The sequence below is a fragment of the Engraulis encrasicolus genome, chromosome 20, assembly GCF_034702125.1.
Source record: "Engraulis encrasicolus isolate BLACKSEA-1 chromosome 20, IST_EnEncr_1.0, whole genome shotgun sequence".
In the NCBI taxonomy this organism is placed as follows: Eukaryota; Metazoa; Chordata; class Actinopteri; order Clupeiformes; family Engraulidae; genus Engraulis; species Engraulis encrasicolus.
Window position 1 is genome coordinate 51,479,092 of NC_085876.1, and position 19,996 is coordinate 51,499,087.

The 19,996-nt window shown below is 44.0% G+C and overlaps 1 protein-coding gene across 2 annotated transcripts in view; it reads left to right on the top strand.

Annotated features, from left to right (window-relative positions):
- The first annotated feature begins 17,769 nt into the window (after positions 1-17,769).
- The window catches only part of anp32e (acidic (leucine-rich) nuclear phosphoprotein 32 family, member E), a 16,142-nt gene continuing 13,915 nt past the window's right edge, over positions 17,770-19,996 (top strand). For both annotated transcript variants that reach the window (XM_063186088.1, XM_063186089.1), the window contains exon 1: positions 17,770-19,552. In XM_063186088.1, the coding sequence (XP_063042158.1) occupies positions 19,499-19,552 (54 nt within the window). In that variant the 5' untranslated portion in view covers positions 17,770-19,498. The remainder of the gene's footprint in view (positions 19,553-19,996) is intronic.

A 19,996-nucleotide genomic window follows, 5' to 3' on the forward strand; every position in this document is an offset into this window, starting at 1 on the left:
AGTAATGTTTCGACCAGTGTGGCCTTTCTAAAGTTTTTTGGAAAAAACCACTGTCCGAAACGTTGATTGTTTAATAAAACTCAGCATGATGGACAAGAGTGTGCGGTCAATTCTGGATCTTGTGACAGTTCTACAAGTGATAGCCTGTGTGTTAATCCAGCGCTGGCTACGGGGGTCGTGACCATGTAATGGACTTGAACACAGCACATTCCCACGGTCATGTTTTGGTTGGGACAACTGTATGTGTGTAGGCTTTCTTAATTGTAATACAATGTCTACCGGTATGTAGTTGTGTTTAGTTTAATTCAGAGTATTAGTTTGTTTGAAACAGGCCACATAGGAGATGTGATTCATTTTCACGTCTGTGACTAGTATGTTGATCAATGGTAATATATGGCAATATATGGTAATTAATATATGGTTTGGGGGACACTCATAGTTTTTTGTAAAAAAATTCTCTCTCTCTTTTCTTTATCCTTTTTTTTTCAAAAAACCTTTTACGTAACTGTCCTTCATTATATGCTATTTGTGCCTTTTTTCTGACTTTTGAGGAGTTTAATAAAAAAGGAAATTAAAATTAAGAAAAATATAGGGAAAACAAAAAAATGAGAAAGAAAATACAGGTGATGGTGGTTGGGTTTATATATACATACGTTTGTATATATATATATATATATATATATATATATATATATATATATATATATATATATATATATATGAAGAGCTTCATTGCAAAATGAGATATCCACCATTTTTTACCTTTTGCATTTCCATATTGGAAAGACTGTTGAAAAGTCCTAGCATCTATGTGTGAATTCTTGCCATTCTAATATTTTGAGAACATACTTTTTAAACCTAAATAAGAGGCATTTTGCAATGCAATACGATGTAATGCCCAATACAAAAATGTCAATATCCCAACATTCTACTAAATGGATATATCTCATTTTGGAAAGAAGCTCTTATACAACACAATGTTGAAAATGAGAACTGTGGCAACTTTGACTACAAAAGTGAAAAACACTGTAGATTCTTTCACCTACCTGAGACAGTTTCCCATGTCTTAATAGTGTGTGAAGTATAGACCGTTTAGGCGTGTACTTTTTAGTGAACTATCTGATCTTGGTGTCATCACTGTTTCTATCCCCGTCCACTTACAACTGAAGGGCTATAAAGTTACCACAAGTCTATTTAAAGAGACACTGTGTGAGATTTTTAGTTGTTTATTTCCAGAATTCATGCTTCCCATTCATTAATGTTACCTTTTTTATGAATACTTACCACCACCATCAATACCACTACCATCAAATTCTAAGTATTCATTATGACTGAAAAAAATGCACTTTTCTTACATGAAAAGGGGGATCTTCTCCATGGTCCGCCATTTTGAATTTCCAGAAATAGCCATTTTTAGCTGCAAAAATGACTGTACTTGGACCATACTAGAAAATATTAGTTTATTACTTCGGAAACTTTCATGAAAAGATCAAATTTGGCAATAGGCAGCCCAGTTTCAATGAGCAGCATAGTTGCAGTACCTTTTTTGACCATTTCCTGCACAGTGTCCCAGTGTCTGCTAAATCCTCTGGCCTCTATGCCAGAAAATGAAGACGACGTACCAGTAGTGAGCTCGATCATCCCGTAGGGGGCGGTAATACGCCAGTTGACGTCCAGTCCGTCATTCAAATTCAAAAGAAGAAGAAGATTCTTTCACCTGTAGGAAACAATCCAATCTCTCCAAAGGCAAACTTTACTTCCTGCTCAAGTGCAATTCTATGCTTTTCTCCCCTCTTCTCCTCAAGTGTGCGTGTGTGTTGTGTGTGTGTGTGTGTGTGTGTGTGTGTGTGTGTGTGTGTGTGTGTGTGTGTGTGTGTGTGTGTGTGTGTGTGTGTGTGTGTGTGTGTGTGTGTCTGTGTGTGTGTGTGCGCGTGCGTGTGTGTGTGTGTGTGTGTTTCACTCGACCCGGGGCCGCCCCGCCAGCCAACTGTGTGTTCAGATGATCTGAGCGTCCGTCTCGCCTGCTGTCACCATGTGTGTCTTGCAGACACTGAAAGCTGAAACCGGGAGGACGGGGGGTGGGGTGGGGTGGGGTGGGGTGCGGTGTGGTGGTGGCCAGGGCTGGACTGGCCATCTGGCATAGCGGGCATTTCCCAGTGGGCTGCGCACCCTTGTGGGCCCCTATTTTCAGTTTTTTTTTATTTTTTACATTTCTTAATTAAATAAAAAAACAATCATTTTATTTGTTATTTTTTAACTTTAAAAAAATAAGGGCCCACGAGGGTGCGGGGCCCACTGGTGAGTCAGTTCCGTGCCGCTAATCATGAGGGGGGCCCCTTTAAGCCAAAAGTGCCCGGGCCCTTTTTCTCGCCCAGACCCAGCCCTGCCCAGTACCATTAGAGAAGAGAAGCCCCTCTGTCACACATTTTCAGAAATGTAATTTCCCACGAGGGTGCGGGACCCACTGGTGAGTACGCCGCTAATCATGATTGGCCCCTTTAAGCGGAAAGCGTGCCCGGTTCCTATGTCTCCCCCAGTCCAGTCCTGGTAGGCTAGTGGCCGCTGCTAAATGGATGTTTGCATTGCTAAAATAGTTCAGACGCCAAGTGCCACGGGCCTGACAAGGTATTCCAACTATGCCAAGCTGCAGAGGACGGCTCATCCAGACAAGATGGACGACCCTACCACAGACGGTTAAAAGCAGGGAAGCCGACACGGGTGGACAAAGGGGTAAATTGTCCCGGGCCCTGGGAGAGAGGGGGCCCCGAATTGGGTTCTCATGACATTGTATGTATTGGGTGGGGGGCCCTTTCAGATGACTTTGTCCTGGGCCCAGCAAAAGCTGTCAGCAGCCCTGATATCAACTATGGCAAGCAGCAGATGGATGGCTCTACCACAGGCGGTTAAAAAGGCACGAAGAACGGAGAGAACTGAGGAATGAAAAACTAAGAGAACGAGGAGGAACGTAGAACTGAGAGAACCGAGGAGGAATTTTGGCTTTACCAAGAGGGAACACAGAAGAGTTTTAACCCCTTAAGACACGGCGTTATAAATTTGTAGTATGGAAATGACCAAGTCGTGGTGCATTACTAAAGGGCCTGTGTGTCATAGTATTGTAGTGTAATTACATTTCAATGCCTATTACAGTGTGCCACTGGAGGTATGGCGTGCATTAAGGGGCTACAGGCCTTATTGACTTGCTTTATTTACAACAATAACTATTGATTTTCTACAAATGTTTTCTTGACGGAGTATCCCCTTAATGCACGCCGCACCTCCAGTGGCATGCTGTAATAGTCATTGAGAGGTTGACTACTACCATAGTACTACAAGGTATTTCAACTATGCCAAGCTGCATAGGAAGACTCATCCACACAAGATGGATGGCTCTACCATAGACGGTTAAAAAGGCACTAAGAGCAGAGAGAGAACTGAGGAGGAATGGAGAATGGACTAAGAAAACCAACTCTACCAGAGACGGTTAAAGCCATGCTTTCAACTAGTTCTGCACATCTATGGACAATTAACTAACATGTTTATTTTACACTGTTAATTTAATTACTGCATGTAGGCTAATGTGTGTATTTTATGTTATAATTGACTAGTCTTTCTCAACGGGGGCACTACAGCCCACAAGGGGGCGTTGAGAAGGAGACAGCTGAGTGGGGGCGGGGCTTAGTTCCCATTGGGGGGGCATTAGTCTATTTTATTTTTTAATACTAAGGGGAGCATTGGCGGACTTAGGATGAGGTCAAGGTGACGTTTGTTCACAAAGGTTTTACACGTTGTGAAACTTACCAGTCCTGTCACTAGGAGTACAGTGTTGTAGGTTAGAAAAATAAAACTATTCTACTCTAAATAAATATATGTATTTAATTACTGCCTGTAGGCTAATATGTGTATTATGTTATCATAAGTCTACGCGTTGTGTAGTTTACTAGTCATTTCACTGCAAGCTGTACCCTAGGTGAACAGCGTTGTATGTGAAATGTCTTCTTAAGGGGGAGAGCAGAGAGACAGGTGAAGGGGGAGAGCAGAGAGACAGGTAAAGGAGGAGAGCAGAGAGACAGCTCTGGGGAATGGGGCAAAGGGGAGAGGTTAGGATCTGCAAAGGGGAGGAGAGGTTAGGATCTGCAAAGGGGAGGAGAGGTTAGGATCTGCCCACGGCAAACTAGCAAACTAGACCAGAGATTCTCAACGGGGGGTCCACAGCCCCCCAGGGGGCGTTGGGGAGCCCTAGGAGAGCATTGAGAAGGATACAGTTGAAAGGGGGTGGTGCCATTGGGGGGGATTGGTCCATTTTTTTTATAATATTAAAAGAGGGGCATTGGCAGGCTTATGATGAGCTCAAGGGGGTGTTGAAAAGCGTGTGATGAGTTCCAGGGGGGCGTTTATTTAAAAAAAAGGTTGAGAACCACTGACCTAGATGAGAACCTACAGGTAACAGGGGGATCTGTTCAGCTACAGAAGGGGTGGGGAATATGTCTCGAGATCCATTTAAGACCCTTGAGGCATTTAAGACCCCCAACATACATTTAATGTTATGCTGCTTCACGTGAAACATGACATATTATATAAAGGAATCTTAGAAATTACATTTGCAATACTTTTAAGTTATATTCAGGGGCAGGGTCGTCAGCTGACCTCATGGTGTACAGGGGCACAGTGGGGCACAGAGAGATAATGCAAGCGCACAAAGCGTGCAATCAAAACCTTTTTTGTAGTGATTTATTTATTTTAAAAAGCTTGCAAATTAATTATATTATTGCAAGTAGTGCATATGCGTTATTTTGTGCGTATTCTGTAGATTACTCTGTATGCTAAACTTGAGCTAAATTCCATGGTTGTTTTTTTATACTCATACCAGGGCACAGCAAATCAATACCCAGGCATGTGCCCCTGTAAAATAGGTCTAGCGACACCCCTGGTAATCAGGGGACCTAGAGAAGGTGGTGTTTGTTTTAAAGGTGGCTGCCGTCAATACAGGCCTAAATTGCAGGAGGACATCCTAATGTTCATAGTACGGCCCTCGGAGGACTTTTACGGCCCTTGGAGGAATTTGAAGTAGCCCCTGAGCTCCAGACTCTGTGCCTTCCCCTGCCGGACAGACAGACTACATCCAGCTCTTCAACACCACACAGAAAGATACAATGAAAGAGCTGGTCATTGGTAACTGGACTGCATAAACCAACCCCCGCACTTGCAAACTCTGTTGGGTAACACTTTACTTGACGCCGGTGTCATAAGCATGTCATTAGATACATAGATAAGTCATGAACATTATGTCCGTGTTATAAACATTTTATGACTGTTGGCCTTAAGTGACATTCGGTTATGGAAAAGACTAACAAATTTGTTAGGGGCCAAGCAGTGAAGTGTTTCTAGCTTTTCTCATTATTATTCTTCAGTGTTCCTCTCAGAGCTCTCAAGTCTCACTCTTTGAGAGTGTGACACACTCATCTGAGCTTGTTCACACTCCACACATGGTATTTCACACTCTGAAGTTTTGATAACTTATCCAATCGGCGCACATTAATTCGTCCAACCTATCCAAAGACGCGTCAGAAATTGTTAATAGTGCTTCTGTGTTCAGACTAGTTACCACGCTATTCAGCCAATCAGAAAATAGATTGTTCGGTTGTCAGGCAGATCAGAGCAGCGGATCAGAGTTTTATCCAATAGCGCGCGCAGCAGAGTTCAAAGAGAACTGTAAAATTCACGAATCGCAAGTAGGCGAACTGGAGACACAGGAGCAAGGACCATCAGGTGATAACTCTATACAGATGAAAATATGAGCATATATACCAATATTTACAGCCCATGTAACCTTGACAGGGACGTTAAAAGAGAGCAAAATGGTCAAAAATCACCTCCTTCTAAAACAGGTATCCCTTCTTCTTCACATATTGTGTTGAAATTGCACTTTTAACAACTACATTGTCATTTTTTTTGAACCACCAATAATTAGAATCAATCTCTGAGTGACCATCCCAGCTGCTTTTATATTACAACTCGAGCACTAGGGCTAAGCATATTGAATAAATAGTGTATTTGGTCTAATCAAACTTTTTAACTAGCTGGGTTGAAGGGAAACCTAGTGTCGATGGGTCGATGGGTGACGGGTCGATGTCTGCAACAACCACCACCACCCCCCCACCCCCCTCTTTTTTTTTCTTTTTTTTTTTCTTTTTTTTTTTCTTTTTTTTTAAATCTCACTCCAAACAATCTTCAAAACTTGAGAGCCCTGGTTCCTCTCCTTAGGCAGAACAGTACGTAGGAGAATGCCGAAAATCGGCACACAGAATCTAGACAGTATCTTTTTGTTGCATCAGTAGAATTAGGCCAGTACCACTGTGGCGAGTGATTTTCCCGAGTCACAAGCCATACAGCCATTCACCCTTTTTTTCTTCAGATATTGTTGCATTTGGTCTTATCTTGGTGTCATCAGACCACACAACACGGTTCCAGTGATCCATATCCTTGGTCTGTTCATCTCTCTTGAGACCAAGAGAAACAAATTTGCCTTAGATTGTGTCAAGCATGTGTGGTGGTAAACAAGTGAGTTTTGCAAAAAGAAGTGGGCCATCTGTCAAGTCAAGCATAGTAGTGGGACTGACAGGGTTTGGGGATGCATGAATGCCGTCAACATTAGAAATCTGAATTTCACCTTAAGATACATACAGTACATGTCAACACGTTTTGTGTGTGTGTGTGTGTGTGTGTGTGTGTGTGTGTGTGTGTGTGTGTGTGTGTGTGTGTGTGTGTGTGTGTGTGTGTGTGTGTGTGTGTGTGTGTGACACCTCAAGATGGCATGGTAGTAGACCAACCTGGCACACACACACACACACACACACACACACACACACACACACACACACACACACACACACACACACACACACACACACACCTCTCCTCTCCTCCCCTCCCCTCTCCTCTCCCTCTCCTCTCCTCTCCTCTCCTCTCCTCTCCTCCCCTCCCCACTTCTCTGCTCTCCTCCCCTTTTCCTCTCCTCTCATCACCTCTTCTCTTCTCTCCTCTCCTCTCCTCCCCTCTCATCTCCCCCTCTTTCCTCTCTTCTCTTCTCCTCTCTCCTCTACTCTCCACTCCTACCCTCTTCTCTCCTCTCCTCTCCTCTCCTGTCCTGTCCTCTCCTCTCCTCTCCTCTCCTCTCCTCTCTTCTCCTCCCCTCTCATCTCCTCCTCTTTCCTCTCCTCCTCCACATGTAACCAAAATGTTCCTGCACAGTACGCCACTAGGGGGTTCCTTCTCCATGTGTCCTCCTCTTCTCTCCTGTCCTCTCCTCTCTTTTCAATGTCTATGCCCCCAACAGTGGCAGAGAACGCACTATTTTCTTAAAAAAGCTTATGACTGCTTTGTCCGACTGCCCGGAAGACAGAATAATACTGGTAGCGGGGGACTACAACTGCACGCTTGACCATGTCCTAGATAGGAATCATACAGAACCACACCCTGGGTCAGCTGATATGCTTAGACACACCCTGATGTATCATGACTTAGTAGATGTATGGAGAGTTTCCCAATGTCAAGCAGTACTGTTGGATAAGGAGTAACACTTCTGTACTGTCCTCTCCTCTCTTCTCTTCTCTTCTCTTCTCTTCTCTTCTCTTCTCTTCTCTTCTCTTCTCTTCTCTTCTCTTCTCTTGAAAAGAAAGCCCATTGGGAAACTCCAACTCCCATTGTCATTGTGACACAGCACTCCACAGCACACAAGTGAACTCTGCACACTGCACACAACAAAATTGCATTTATGCCTCATCCGTGCAAGGGGGCAGCCCTCAGTGGCGCCCCATGGGGAGCAGTGCGGTGGGACGGTACCATGCTCAGGGTACCTCAGTCATGGAGGAGGATGGGGGAGAGCACTTGTTGATTACTCCCCCCACCAACCTGGCGGGTCGAGAGTCGAACTGACAACCTCTGGGATGCAAGTCTGACGCCCTAACAGCTCACCCATGACTGCCCACCAGTCTCTTCTCTTCTCTTCTCTTCTCTTCTCTTCTCTTCTCTTCTCTTCTCTTCTCCTGTCCTGTCCTGTCCTGTCCTCTTCTCTGCTCTCCTCTCCTCTCTCCTCCTCTCTCCTCTCCTCTCCTCTCCTCTCCTCTACCCTCTCCTCTCCTCTGCTCTCCTCTCCTTTCCTCTCCTCTACCCTCTCCTCTCCTCTCCTCTCCTCTCCTCTCCTCTCCTCTTCTCCCCTCTCCTCTCCTCCTCTCCTCCCCTCTCCTCTCCTCCTCTTCTCCTCTTCCTCACCTCTCCTCTCATGCCCCCTCTCCTCTCCTCTCCTCTCCTCTCCTCTCCTCTCTCCTCCTCTCCTCTCCTCTCCTCCCCTCTCCTCCTCTCCTCTCCTCCTCTCCTCTCCTCTCCTCTTCTCCTCCTCTCCTCCTCTCCTCTTCTCCTCCTCTACATGTAACTGAGGTGTTCCTGCACAGTTCGCCCAAAGAAGGTAGATTTAAGAAAGAGGATTCAAACTCCGCCCACCCAATGCAAAAAAGTTTGCTCAAGTTTGGTCTCCTGAGGAGGCGTTGTCCCCTCCTCCTTCTTCTCTTTTAGTGGTGTCTGGTGGTGGTTTGCGTAAGATGTACGCTACCGCCATCTACAGCGCTGAGGGGACTCCATTTATTCTCAGTCGTAAGTCTCCAAAGGTCTCCTAACTGCAGGTCTCCTAAAGGGGGCGTTCACCTGACATCACATGGATCCCGGAGAAATCAGAGCCTGAAGTATCTTCCTCTTATCTACCATATTTGGTACAGCACTCAAAACTCCTCTCTCTTCCTCTCCTCCTCTTCTCTCCTCTCCTCTCCTCTCCTCTCCTCTCTTCTCTTCTCTTCTCCTCTCCTCTCCTCTCCTCTCTCCTCTCCTCTCCTCTCCTCTCCTCTCCTCTCTCCTCTCCTCTCCTCTCTCCTTCTCTCCTCCTCTCCTCTCCTCTCCTCCTCCCTCTTCTCTCCTCCCCTCTCCTCTTCTTTCCTCTCCTCCTCTCCTTCTCCTCTCCTCTCCTCTCCTCTCCTCTCCTCTCCTCTCCTCTCCACATCTCCTCTCCACCTCTACTCTCCTCTCCACCTCTCCTCTCCTCCTCTCCTCTCCACATCTCCTCTCCACCTCTCCTCTCCTCCTCTCTCCCCCTACCTTATCCTCTCCTCTCCTCTCCTCTCCTCTCCTCTTCCCTCCTCTCCTCTCCTCTCCTCTCCTCTCCTCTCCCCTCCTCTCTTCTCCACTCCTCTCCTCTCCTCCCCTCTCCTCTCCTCCCCTCTCCTGTCCTCTCCTCTCCTCTCCTCTCATCACCTCTCCCCCTCTCCTCTCCTCCTCCCTCTTCTCTCCTCCCCTCTCCTCTTCTTTCCTCTCCTCCTCTCCTTCTCCTCTCCTCCGCTCCTCCCCTCTCCTCTCTCCTCTCCTCTCTCCTCATCTCCCTTCTCTCCTCATCTCCTCTCCTCTCCCCTCTCCTCCTCTCCTCTCCTCTCTCCGCATCTCCTCTACTCTCTTCTCTCTTCATCTCCTCTCGCCTCTCCTCTCTCCGCATCTCCTCTCCTCTCCTCTCCTCTCCTCTCTTTTCTCCTCATCTCCTCTCCTCTCCTCTCTCCTCCTCTCCTCTCCTCTCCTCTCTTATCTTATCCTCTCCTCTCCTCTCCTCTCCTCTCCTAGCTCCTCTCTTTTCCTCTCCTCCCCTGCCCTCCTCTCCTCTCTCCTCTCCTCTCCTCTCCTCTCCTCTCCTCTCCTCTCCTCTCCTCTCCTCTCCTCTCCTCTCCTCTCCTCTCCTCCCCTCTCCTCTCCTCTTCCACATGTATTCTGCACAGATCGCCACTGGGGACCCGAACCAGCGCCCTCCTAGTCAAAGCCATAATTTCGGTCATGGGAGGAGCTGCACAGCTAAAGGACCTACACAGTCTCACCCCAAGTAGTCAATTTTTGACTACTCAATTTTTGACACCCCAAGACTGCAATTTTTGACGTCTTGGGTATTCCTTCCACGTCACATTTTGACGTCCTCAAAGGCGCCCCCTTGTGGCAGCATAACGTCATTGAGGTTAGGTTTAGGAATAGGTTTAGGGTTAGGCCAAATAGTCAAAATGTGACGTGGAAGGAATACCCAAGACGTCAAAAACTGCCGTCTGATCCTGGGCACATAAATTTGCAAAAGAGATGAATTGTTTTATTTAATATACAAAAATGTAGGATACTGTATATCATGTCGTGGTCATTTCTCAAGCATGCTCACCTGATAGTCAGTGCTGTCAAAACACTCTCTGAATCAATGACATTACATTACATTACATTACATTACATTTGGCAGACGCTTTATAACCAAAGCGACTTTCAAAAGAGGACATAATCAAGCCAACATCACAAGCAAATACAAAGTGCACAGGAGATATACAGAACAACAAGTGCAGTTGCAAAGAGGGGTTAATTTTTTATTTTTTTTTAAATAAAGAGTAAATAACGAGTACACACACACCGAAACACACACACACAAAGTAAACTAAACTAAACATCATGTCAGGAGTCTGCCCTGGGGCAAGGCTAGCTCAAGCATTAGTCTAGTAGATTCTCTCGAAAGAGGAAGGTCTTTAGTTGTTTCTTGAAGGCTGCAAGAGATGTGCTTAGTCTTGCTGCCTCTGGGAGACCGTTCCACCACTTGGGTACCACAACGGAGAACAATCTTGACTGGGAGTACCTAGAGCGACTGTATGGCAGAGCCAGACGGCTTGTGCTGGATGAGCGCTGTTCTCTTCCAGTAACATAAGGCGTCCAGTTCTACTAAGGCTTCTTTCTTGCATGCAGCCTTGTGCAACAGTTTGTTGGCATCAACATTCTCTTCGCACAAACATCACAGAGCAGCCACATCCTTGAAGCAGTGGGCTCATTTCTGGGCCCGTTTGTGATGCAGCAGTACTGCACAGCAGGGCAGGTTTGTGATGCAGCAGTACTGCGCAGCAACAGGGCCCGTTTTTGATGGAGCAGTACTGCGCAGCAGCAGGGCAGGTTTGTGATGCAGCAGTACTGCGCAGCAACAGGGCCCGTTTTTGATGGAGCAGTACTGCACAGCAGGGCCCGTTTGTGATGGAGCAGTACTGCGCAGCAGGGCCCGTTTGTGATGGAGCAGTACTGAAGAAGATCAGGCCGGGCATTTTCAGCCAAGACCGGCCCATCAGGCATTGACAGAGACAATAAAGCAACAAGTGACAACACAGGGGCCACAACAGGGACTGTGTAGTGCTGTGTCACAATGACCATGGGAGTTGGAGTTTCCCAGTTGGGGCTTTCAGAGCATTCAGACATCCATCTCCTCCACCCTCCTCCTCCACAACCTCCTCCTCCAACACCTCCTCCTCCTCCTCCACAAGATGCACCTTTCATCCATACTCACACATGTGCAACCGACCCAAGATTCGGACCAACTTGCTACAGTGAAGTTAAATCCTAACCTCATGAGAAATTTTCATTTAGTTGATGTGGACATTCTTAATAGAATGGTACAAAGTCTTAGCTCCTCTACATCTGACTTAGATATTCTACCAACAGCCTTCTTCAAATCCATCTTACATCTAATATCACCAGATGTACTTCAGATCATCACCACCTCACTACAAACAGGCATATTCCCAGGCTGTCTGAAAGAAGCAGTTGTGAAACCCTTACTGAAAAAGAACAACCTGGATGCACTGGTACTAAACAACTATAGGCCCATATCCAATCTACCATTCATGGGTAAAATAATAGAGAAATTGTTTTTAACCAATTAACTGCCTTTCTAATGTCTAATAGCTACCTTGATAAGTTTCAATCAGGTTTCCGTGCCTACCACAGCACTGAAACAGCTCTTATTAAAGTTATAAATGACATAAGATTGAATTCTGATGCTGGCAAATCATCCGTCTTGGTGCTACTAGATTTAAGCGCAGCTTTCGACACAGTTGATCATGCCATACTACTACATAGACTGGAACACTGGGTTGGCTTTACAGGCATAGTGATCAACTGGTTAAAATCGTACTTACAATGAAGACTTTTTTTTGTCGCCATTGAAAGACATACCTCATCACCGATGTCTCTGAATTGTGGGGTCCCCCAGGGCTCCATTCTGGGACCACTACTGTTCAATCTGTATATGTTGCCACTGGGACACATTATCGAGAATAACTCCATAAATTACCATAGCTATGCGGATGATACCCAGCTCTACTTATCTATGTCCCCCAATGACTACACCCTCCTTGAATCACTCTATCATTGCATGGACCAAATTAACAAATGGATGTCTCACAATTTCCTCCAGCTGAACACGGATAAAACTGAAGTAATTATATTTGGGAAAAGAGAGGAGAGACAAAAGATTGCTACTATCCTTGAAACAAAGGGACTGAAAGCAAGGGAAACAGTTAAAAATCTTGGGGTCCTCATTGACAGTGACCTAAACTTCAACAGTCACATGAAAGCTATTACCAAGTCTGCATTTTATCACATAAAAAACGTCTCTAAATTTAGGGGCCTGGTGTCTAAACATTATCTGGAGAAGCTAATACATGCCTTCATTTCTAGTAAGGTTGATTACTGTAACAGTCTTTTTACTGGCCTCCCCAATAAGACCATTAAACAGCTTCAACTTACAAAATGCAGCACCAAGGGTTCTTACAAAAACAAGGAAGTTCAACCACATTACTCCAATTTTAAGATCACTGCATTGGCTCCCAGTAAGCTACAGAATTGATTTTAAGGCAATGCTACTTGTGTTTAAATCAATAAATGGAATGGGACCCACACATCTACTGGATATGTTTCAGCTGTATGCACCAACCAGGTCACTAAGGTCAACGGAGAAGAATTTGCTGGTGATTCCAAAAGTCAAAACAAAGTGTGGAGAGGCAGCCTTTAGCTTCTATGCTTCAAAGCTTTGGAACCAGCTTCCAGATGACATAAAAAATGCACGCACTATTGATAGCTTTAAATCTAGACTCAAGACAAAGCTGTTCTCAGATGCTTTACCCTAGCTTAAATTACATATCATTCTTTTTTATTATTATTATTTTTATTTTTATGTTTATTTAATTTATTTTATTTTATTATTATTTGTACCTTATGTTTTATCTTAATGTTTTAAATGTTTTTTTACTCTTATTTATTTCTTTCTTTCTTCCCTGTTTCCTTTCATTTACATTTGTTAACTTTGTGAAGTACATTGAGTTGCACCTGTGTATGAAATGCGTTATATAAATAAACGTCCCCTTCCTCCTCATCATCTTTCTTTCCTCCTCATCCTCCTCCACCTCCTCTTCCATGCCCTCGTCATCGTCGTCATTGTCCTCCTCATCCTCCCCCTCCTCCTCATCCCCCTCCTCTTCTGCATCCCCCCTCCTCTTCCTCTTCCATGCCCTCGTCATCGTCGTCATTGTCCTCCTCATCCTCTTCCCCCTCCTCCTCCTCCTCTCCCTCCTCCTCCTCCTCCTCCTCCTCCTCCACAAGGTGCACCATTCTATTGTAAGCCACAAAGCGGTTGTTGACAAGTGGCCAGTCAAAGCTGTAAAATGTTAAACCCTCCTCATGTGGAGTAATCCAGCACTAGAGGAACACCTTGCTCTTCCTCCTCCTCCTCCTCCTCCTCTTCCTCCTCCTACTCATCTTCCTCCTCCACCACCTCCTCCTCCTCCTCCACCTACTCCTCCTCCTCCTCCTCCTCCTCCTCCTCTTCTTCCTCCTCCTCCACCTCCACCCTCCTCCTCCTCCTCCTCCTCCACCTCCTCCTCATCCTCCTCATCCCCAGTGTAATAGAGGAACACCTTGCTGTTCACGTCTCTTTTTCTGAAGCTATGCCATATAATGTACAATTATGTGTGTACTTACACTGTCATTTTCATAACCGCAGTGTAAAGTTGTAAGTGCTTATGGTTTCACACCTGTCTCTACAGCAGGGTTGCCAGATGAGACTGATGATTTCCAGCCAAACAAATGCTAAAAAAAAAAAAACCTGCCTGGAAGCACTAAATCCAACCCAATTCTATTGATTTCTATGGCCAAAAATTGGGCACTTTTTTCGGCTAAATGCCATTTTCACCTGCAGACGGCTATCCTGAGCAGCCCAATTGGGCAGGGAACCGCCCAATCTGGCAACACTGCTCTAGAGTAATGCAATCTGCAATCTGCAAGTAGGCTACAGTTTCAACACAACACGCCCCAAATGTTGCAAGTTATGAGTACAAATAATAATAATTTAGTGAACTCTTTGCATGAATATGGATTTTTTTTTTGTTTACACGTAAACAGAGTTTTAGAAAACACATTTCAAAACTTCGGCTTTAAAAATGTCTCATTTAGAGGGCTAAAACACACCTGTAACAATGGAGTTTTTATTCATTGTCACGTCCTGTAAGTCGCTGTGGATAAAAGCGTCAGCTAAGTGTATGTAATGTAATCTATGAAGTACCCTTGAGCAAGGCAACTAAGCCCACATTGCTCCAGGGACTGTAACTAATATCCTATGAATAACTGTAAGCCACTTTAGTTAAAATAAACATCATAATATTATAATAAGAATAAATAATAATAATTATTATTATTATTGTTATTATTATTACAGTGTATATCTGCCTTTTAGCAGTGTATATGTGGCTCCTTCTATGCTTTGGTTTTTGACTGGTTTTACAATCACATAGATTATGAGCCTAGGAAAATATCGGTCAAACTCACGTTGTTTCCATACGCTACAGTATATTTAGTGAAGCCTTGGACTCACTTTCATTCATGAAATTGTGATTATTAAGATAACAATAATGATTACTTTTTTATTGTGCCTTTCATGGAAACCCAGGTCCCTTTATAAACCAAAGGAGATGGGGCTAGGGCAGGGGTGGGGAACCTTTTTCATTCGAGGGGCTACTTCAAATTCATCTGAGGGCCGTGAAAGTCCTCAGAGGGCCATATTATGAACACAAATCAGGATTTCCCCCTCCACTTTTGGCCTGTATTGAAGGCAGCCACCTTTAGGTCCCTGAATGTAAGTTAATTGTATTGCAAATGTATAACTGGGGAAATGGTAGAGGGCCTCAGTAAAGAGATGCTAGAGTGACTTGAGATGCGTTTTGAACGTAGCCAGAGCGGGGGCCTCTGCGCATGTGAGGTAGACTGTTCCAAAGGGAGGGGGCCGCAGCAAAGAAATGTATTGTGTTTACTATTTCACAAAACTTAAAAAAGGGTAGTATCCGAATGTTATATCGATTAAAAAAAAAACAATCATGTCAATTTGATAAGCCTATAAAAATGTAACAACGCAAATTAATTTGTGTGGAGAAGCTGCTATGAAGTTATCAATCCGATAAATATAACAGAGGTCTGCTGTGTTGTGTCTGCGTCTAATACAGTCTGTATTAGATCTCATTTTAATCTAAACTTGCAGCTGAGCCATCTGGCATTGTCCAATCCGGACTCCCCATATGTGGCATCGTCCAATCCGGACTCCCCATAAGCCCCCAGTCCTCTCCTCAGTGTGTGTGTGTGTGTGTGTGTGTGTGTGTGTGTGTGGGTGTGTGTGTGTGTGTGTGTCTGTGTGTGGGGGGGGGGTTGTTATTCATTCATTAACAAGTAATCACTTCAGACAATGGCCAACCACAACATCTTATTGAGGTTGAGTCACACTGAACACGTGTTTAATGTTTTGCACTATAATAAAGCCTATTATGATACAACCAGGGCTCTAAATTAACACCAGCCAACCGGCCAAATGCTGGTGAAATCTCAGTTTGGCTGGTAGAAAATATCAACTTACTAGCCACTTTGAGCCATTAGTGTGTGTATGTTTGGCTAGTGAGATTAACATCTACTGGCAAATTTGGCTGGTGACGAAGAAAGTTAATTGAGGGCACTGGATACAATGCATTGGAAAAAATGCACACCAGACCACTAGGATGACGAAACTGGACACGGGCCTATTGATCAGCTGTGCTTATAGGCCTAATTCACCTGCCTTGTTTCCAAGGCTCTAAATTAACCTTTTTCACCACCGGACAAAATGGCCAGTAGGCTACTAGAGATTTATCTTACTGGCCAAAAGCACACTCACCAATGAGTCAAAGTGGACTAAAATGAATTTTCACCAGCATTTGGCAAGTTGGCTGGTGTTAATAAAGACGAGTCCTGATTGTTTCCCTTCTACCGGCCAGTAAGGTGCACTGTGTAATATTTTTAGTGGGTCATGAGTTCACAGTCCATTCACAAATATTACTCTTTCAACAATCACTTACCACCACCATTAAATTAATTAATTAATTAATTAATTAATTAATTAATTAATTCATTCATTCATTCATTCATTCATTCATTCATTCATTCATTCATTCATTCATTCATTCATTCATTCATTAATTCATTCATTCATTCATTCATTCATTCATTCATTCATTCAAGTATTCATTATGACTGGGAAAATTGCATTTTGCATACATGACAAGGGTGATCTTCTCCATGGTCCGCCATTTTGAATGTCCAGAAATAGGCATTTTTAGCTGCAAAACTTACTGTAGGCCTACTTTTGTTATAGCCTACTAGTAAATATTGGTTTATTATTTAGTAAATATTCATGAAAAGATCCAATTTGGCAATAAGGCAGCACAATTTAAATGAGGAGCATAGTTGCCATATCTATTCTAGCCACAATCTTACGCGTTGCACCTTTAACCCTGTGAAACCTGAACCATGAAAGCAATGAGAGAAAATTCAAATTTTTTGGAATTTGCTTCAATATTGGTCCCTTATAAGAAATGTAAAAAAAAAAATCAAAATTTTGTTAAGGTCACTGAGATATTTAATGCATCATATATGATGCATCAGGCTTTTAATGAATGAAAATTCCAATTTCATGACCATTGGAAAATGACTTTTAATGCATTTACAACTTTTTTTTAATTTAAAAAAGTTGTCAGACAATTTAATTTGAGGATTATCTTTAAATATTTAGTGAGATCCTGCCATTTTTTTAAGCCTATCCTTGTTTTAGCAGGACCATATTTTACATTTCCCACAGCCTGGTTAGGTAATTTTTTTAAATCTATGTAAAAACATAGCTGATCGAATGCTCAACAACCTATTTATGAGTGTAATATAGATCATTATTCATTTTTGATGTGTAATTTGAATATATGGGTCCATTACTACAATTGGACCATTTCTCCATTCACTTCAATGCATTTTTTACGAGATCATAATTTCAACATTTTGCATTACATTTTCAAAATTGCAAGTAAAACGTGTTTCTTAAGGCAATATCTTTGTCTTGAAGTAAAACAACTTGTGTGTTTTGTTAAACGATCGTCGTGGTATGCTTTGTAAGTTTCCCTATGGAGCAAATGCATTGATGGCTGACTTCCTGCCACCGCCGGATGGTGCTTATATGTCTCATCAGTTTTAGCACGATCTCTCTGCAACACGGTGTAAACATATAAACTCTTCCTTGCTTAATTGCACAAAGCAAGTGTTCAAATTAAAGGATGTAGAGTTATATTTCGGAAATTTGTACACAAACCTTATGCAATTTGACGAAATCTCAGCGTCGGTCAGGGAAACCGCTTCTACCCCATTTTCCTGTTTTTCGCCGAGCTGTGGTCAACTTGTTGTCGACCGCTGCTCTCTTGTGGCGGTTTCCGCGTACTGCAGAACGTTTGGAAATAACACGCAGGATGTTTTTCAGATCGATTTTTTTGTGTCAGCGTGGAGAAGGCTTTGAATTTGATGAGACATATATGATGCATCCGGCGCGATAGGGTTAAGCACCTGAGTGATGCAGCAGCTCGCCGCATGGAATATTAACTTGCAGACTGACACCCCGGGCCAAAGCTGCTTAGCTTAGTAGCCGTCTTGTCATGCGATTCTCAGGTCAATGTCGTGTCCCTCCAGTGGTCACTAGAAGCCACTCGCCTCGCACTGCAAGCTGGCATTTAGGACATTCCAATATGCAGACTCCCGTCCTTCCTTGCTCACTTGCCTGCTTGTGACCTTGTGATGACTTCACCAACGACAGAAAATTAATTCAAAATCTTGCAAAAGCAAAATTGTAATGCCGTTTCCTCATTTGTAATTGAGATGGTGAATGAAGACGTTGTTGAATGAGAGTTGTTGTGGCTAGGCTGACACAGAGGGGAGAGGCCACAAGCACAAGTGTAGGACGGGAGTGTGCATATTGGAAGACACAAATTGCCATGTCGTCGTGCTGTCATATCTGTTTGAGGGCTTGCAACATGGCATCATTATTTATTCTCATCGGTTGCCTCGCTGCCGTTATCCACAGCACACTATAAACATTGCAAGATTAAAAAAAAAAAAACCTGAAGAATTATCACCAATAGGCTATCGCAGATGGTCAACAATTAAATAATTGTAGTCTAATACGCAATGCATGACAGGCCAGACACACACAGTGCAGGTAGTCATACAGTAGTTACATTGTAACAGCGGTCTGTTTTAGTCATATCAAACTTAAACATTGTGTCGATTGTTGGCTAAACGGAAATGTTTGTTGTTAACCCTTTACACATCACAGCACACAAATCCACAGTCATTCAGTTTCGACAGAGGAAGTCTCGCGACGCGCTCGCTAAGGTCAAATGCGTAATGTGGCTCTTTTTATCAAACGCATAGGCAGCTTGGCTTCCCCGTCTGATGTAAGGTTTTTGCGTAAAGGACTTTGGCCCACGGAGCCCAACGGAGGCAGCTAAGCTAAGCACACCATAATACCGCCGCGCAGATGGCGGACGAGGCTCTCCGCTTTAAGCCCCTCTCGTTCGCCTTGGTCTCTCTGTCAGCCATTTTGTGAGTGGTGAGAGGATATAGCACGCTAGATGGAATGGATGGAAGAGGCCGTTGGCTTGGCTTCGCGTGCCTGCTTGCCTGCCTGCCTGCTACTGAGCTCTTTAGTTTCAGCTACGCAGACCCAAGGTGATGAGAGTGTCGTTCAGCCAGTGTTACTTTGGCGACTCCAAACCAACTCCCCTTGTGCGCGATCTACCTCTCGCACCAAGTTACCGTTCCCCTGACCTTACACCCTGAGTTACAGTCGATTTATGTAATGAGGAAAAATAAAGAAGTTTGCTGCTATAAAACCGCAGGTCTCGTCCTCATGCACCAATGACAACAAAGGGGAGGCGGGAACAGATGCCCTAAACCTGAATATTGATGCGCAAAAGGGCCAATCCTTATTTACTGCGCGCGCAATTGCATCCAATGGCAAGGCTCTTCATACCGCGATTATGATAATCAGTGTGATCTATTTGAATGACAACATGATCGTGTACTCATATTTCGAAGTGTAAAACTGCACCAATGAGAGCGTGCGGTGGGCGGTCGCAAGTAGAGGGGGTTGGGTGCGAAGTATCATGGAGGATCATTTGGAGACGTGAAGCCACGGAGGAGAGCCGATCCGCGGGTCCGTGTCTCAGCTAAATTTTTGTTTTCATCTTTGACTTTTTTCCCATCCTGTAAATTGTGTATTTATTTATTTTAAAACATGGAAATGAAAAAGAGGATCAGTTTGGAACTGAGGAACAGGACACCGGTAGAGGTAAGACCGAACGACGTTTTTCTTTCAAAGAATGCAAGATGATGTTCACTTACAACCTGACGGTAGAGTGGGGGACTCGCGAAGCCGCCTACAGAGGAATTCTGTTTCGCCCACATGGACACCTGAAGGGATGCGAGTATCAGCATGTCCCATTCAGAAAAGCCATCTATTTGTGAAAAGTTGCAATGATAATTGCAGGCGTATTGGTTTTGTAGCTGTTTAGAAATCTCTTTGCGAAACGAAGGCAGAGGAAATGCGATGAAATCTATTGTTGACTAGTTGTCCTACCCTCCCTCCTCCTCGATGTGATACATTGTAACAACCGCTCGATCTGGCAGGAGCGCGACAAGAACGAAATTAGAATGTCGTCCCAGTTTTGCATTCAAACTGCAAAAAAAGCAAAACGTTACATTTTACAGATGAGTCGGTGTTTGATGGTTAGAC